Source organism: Trichechus manatus, unplaced genomic scaffold (genome assembly GCF_000243295.1).
Source record: "Trichechus manatus latirostris isolate Lorelei unplaced genomic scaffold, TriManLat1.0 scaffold00027, whole genome shotgun sequence".
Taxonomy (NCBI): Eukaryota; Metazoa; Chordata; class Mammalia; order Sirenia; family Trichechidae; genus Trichechus; species Trichechus manatus.
The window spans coordinates 439866-443671 of NW_004443963.1; the positions used below are offsets into that span (position 1 = coordinate 439866).

Here is a 3806-nt window from a genome sequence, read left to right on the forward strand (position 1 = left end):
AATAACAAAAAAAAAAAAATAAAAGGAAAATTTTTTTTTTTTTTTTAAAAGAAGAATGAATCTAGTCATTGGAGGGTTTAAACAAGGCTAGAATAACTAATTAGTAAGGGATGCTGCAGAGGCAATTTCTGCACTAGGTCAGAAGTTGGATAAAAAGACTTCTTCCTATTTGAAGAGTCTATGATTCTACGGAAAACTTCTCACAGAAATTTACTCCCAGTCGAACACCAAGCAGATCTTTACTAAATGAGGCCTTAAGAAAAAAAGTGAAGTGCTATGGAGATGCATGAGAAATGACAGTAACACTAATCATGAACACCTATGTGCTAAATGCCTTACTTTCATTACTTTATGCCTCATTAATCCTTATAACAACCCTATATGACACGTACTACAATTATCCCCCTTATAGAAGAGGAAAGTGAGGCTTAGGAAGTTTTTTAAATTTATTCAAGTTCATTACTGCTTTTGCCAAAAATTGCAGTGTCACACAAGCATACTTGATTCCCCATAATAAAGCTACTATTAACTTAGTAGGTAATATGTAAATGAAACATCTTCAGAAAAGTTCTTACTCATGATCTCATAAAGGGCAGTCATGAGATTTTTTTAATTAGCAAAACTAAGAAGAAGAATTTTTAAATTAAATTATTATTCCTAGATAAAAGGTTCAGACTGGACTATTTAAATTGTCCGCGTACCTTAAACTTTTGTGAACAAAGTAGATTCAATGAATAGGACATAAGGCATGGTAAAGCAAATTTGAATCACGGAATTTCAAATCTCTGCTATTACTAATTGTGCAACCTTGGGCAACTTTTTAATCTTCCTATCTCTTAGTCCTTCATCTGTGAAATGAGGCTGGACCTCTTAAGGTTGATGTAAGAATTCAATGAGATGATACATGCAAGCGTTTAGCACAGTGTCTGACACTATTATTATACAAGTAATAAAATAGGGGGGAAAGTGTCAAACCTATTCCATAATTCATTCCAAAATATTAAAAAATTCCTAAGTGTCATTATATTTGATGTGAGGCAGCACATTTTCCATTATCCTGTAAATTAGTTTCTGATGACAACCATTTGTGAAATAAAGTGACAATTAAATAAAATGTGTCCTCTTAGAATTTCATTTTATGCAAAGAATCACCCAAAGAATGCAATTTCAACTCTCATTTTCTTCAAGGACACAGTTTTAGTTGTATTCAATATGAGATACACAAAATGCAAGTTTAAAGGTTATTGATTTTGTTTGTTAGTTTCATAACTTGGTTCAAACTACTCTAATGAACCCATGTCCACATTTCATTGTTTTCTACATGCATTCACGTTGCAGAGCTACCAGTGCTACCTCTGACAAACCAAGTGAAATCGAGTCCACAATTCTGATGTTTCATTTATTGTCTACTTATCATTAGTTGGTATTTTATTTCTAAAATTTATCATCAGTTTTTTCAAAAAATGGGAAAGGAGTATTTTTTACAAATTTCCCTTTAAGATGTGTCACAAAGATAGTCTTTTTAAATTACCATTCATCTTAATGAATTAACTGAAGTTTTTTGTGTTCTCAAAGAATTTAGTATTTTTCCAAAGGAATTGATTCTTTTCATAAGCTTCTTTCAGCATTTAGGTTTCTGGTCATAATTATTTTTATCACTAATGTGATCCACTAGCAAAAATATTTCTTTTACCTGTCACTTAAAACTGTAAGCAGATAAACTGGTTTTATACAAACTACATTCTGAAATACATACACACTGTCTACTTGTGTTTGAAAATGAAAATTATTTAACAAGGGAGTACACACAAGAGTTATTACTTCTAAGATCTACTGAAAAAATGTCCTGTAAACATTCATTGTTCTGAAGTGAACTGTCACTGCAATACAATGTCACTGTCAAATATATGGAACTTTTTTAATCCCATTGACTATCTTCCAACTAAATGTATCTCACTGTCATATAAATGTTTTCATTTTCCCTATTAGCCAGTATTGTAATTGCATGGTCTGGCCACTACAACACATGGGAACTTGTGTAAAGATCACAATGTCATCACCCAAAAGTTTGTATTAAGCACTTGTCAAGAGTAGCACTGAATAGTTTTAAAAAAAAAAAAAAAAACAAGAAAATCAATTGAGCTCTTTAAAATTTTTACTAGTTGTATTGCTTAAGAGATGTTTCAGAGTGAGGATATGAATGATGATTGATGCCTTAAAAAATATCCAGGATAAACTGAATAGCCATGATCTTAGAAACAAAAGATCTTTCCTTGAATTTTATCTGTTTTATTCTTAAGGCTCCTCCCTCTCATTTGATTCATTTGCTCAAGTCAACTTTTAAGTTAATAGTTTCTCAAATATGCTAATCAATCATGCTATTTCTAAGGTACAGCCTGGTGAATACCTTGACATTTTTTAAATGTCATCTTAGAAAGTTTCTCCAATCAATATTAATCTCAGCTGCAACATCTTCACATTAAAAGGCCTCTACTATAATCCATACACACTACCCCAATTCTGACTTGACATCCTTTATCCTAAGATATAATAACCAAGTTTCACTCAGCTGTATCCAGATAACTGACAGTACTGCTGGGGCTGCCCAACCTGCCTCATCAAGTTTTACACACACCCTTTACTGATGACATCTCATCAGAAGGTTCACTTTCTTCGTTTGTGAGATCACAACCAACCGCAGAGCAAATGCCTTCTGCAAGAGAATGTAGCAGCAACCAAAGGCTGTGGCTTTTGCAGGGTAACTGCATGCACGCAGTAGCTTCTCTGCCAATTCCATTTAAACAGACCAAAAAAAAAAAAAAAAGGCTAGGTTTGATACTGAAAACATGTAATAAGCATCTATAGAAAGAGAGTGGGGAGCCGATTTTCTTCAAGCAACACTAGTACATGTACAAGTTCTGCACCATAGCTCAGAAAAAAAGTAGCTACTGACGCATTGATGGAAGGCTATTTTAAAATTACTCAAAGAATCTAAGGCATCAACCTGACTGGGAGACTCATGCCTCCTCTCCATACACACAGTCTGTTTTCCTACCTAATTTAAGAATGAATCGCTGGCAGCCACCAGCTGCAAATACCATGAGGAGGAGAATGTACTCATCACAATACATAACGAGGTATGCAATCCCCGAGCAGGCTCCCGTCCTTACCTTAGCAGATTAGACAGGGGCAGGGGTCCGGATCCACCGCCCAGGATCCCTCCTTTCCTGCCAGACAGGAGTTTCTCCACCAGAGCCACATTTCCAGTTCGAGCAGCTTCCAGCAGCTCCTGGTCCTTCCCCATAGTCTCTCACCGACTCCCCACAGAGTCCTTTCCCCACCTCGGGTCTTCCTCCCCGCCAGCCCCCCCCCTCCCCACACACTCCCAAAATTCAGGCCCCTCCCCGCCCCACCCAGCAATAATGCAAAAGCTTCACCACCAAGATATTCCTGCAACCCCAAGCCGGGAACACCACTCTCTCCTGTTCGGGGCGCAGCTTTTACAATGGGGATCAGACCATGTCTTGGCAGAGGGGCTGGCCGAGCTGGGAGCCGCGACGCGCCCCCACAGCCACTCCCCTGAATTTCCGAGGCCTTGTTCCCGCGGGTGGGGCGTGAGGGGGAGGTGCTTTGGAGGTGCTCTGGAGGAGCTGGAGGAGGATGCTGAGGACAGGGCAGGTTGGAGGAGGCGGTAAAGACAGTTCTCGCCGGAGCCGGAGGGCAGCGAACGACCACGGCGGCGGCCCGCGCGCCCTCGCGCCCCGGCCCGAGCTCGCCTTGCGCCGGGCCGGCTTGGCTGCTAAGCG

General features: G+C 39.0%; 1 protein-coding gene across 1 annotated transcript in view; it reads right to left on the reverse strand.

The window, feature by feature from the left end:
- Nucleotides 1–3304, reverse strand: part of LOC101357705 (ankyrin repeat and sterile alpha motif domain-containing protein 1B) — a gene marked incomplete at its 3' end in the record, with an annotated part of 440450 nt that extends 437146 nt beyond the window's left edge. The window contains exon 1 of the mRNA XM_004374005.2: nucleotides 3171–3304. Coding sequence (XP_004374062.2) covers nucleotides 3171–3304 — 134 coding nt within the window. The remainder of the gene's footprint in view (nucleotides 1–3170) is intronic.
- Between the last annotated feature and the right edge of the window lie 502 nt (nucleotides 3305–3806).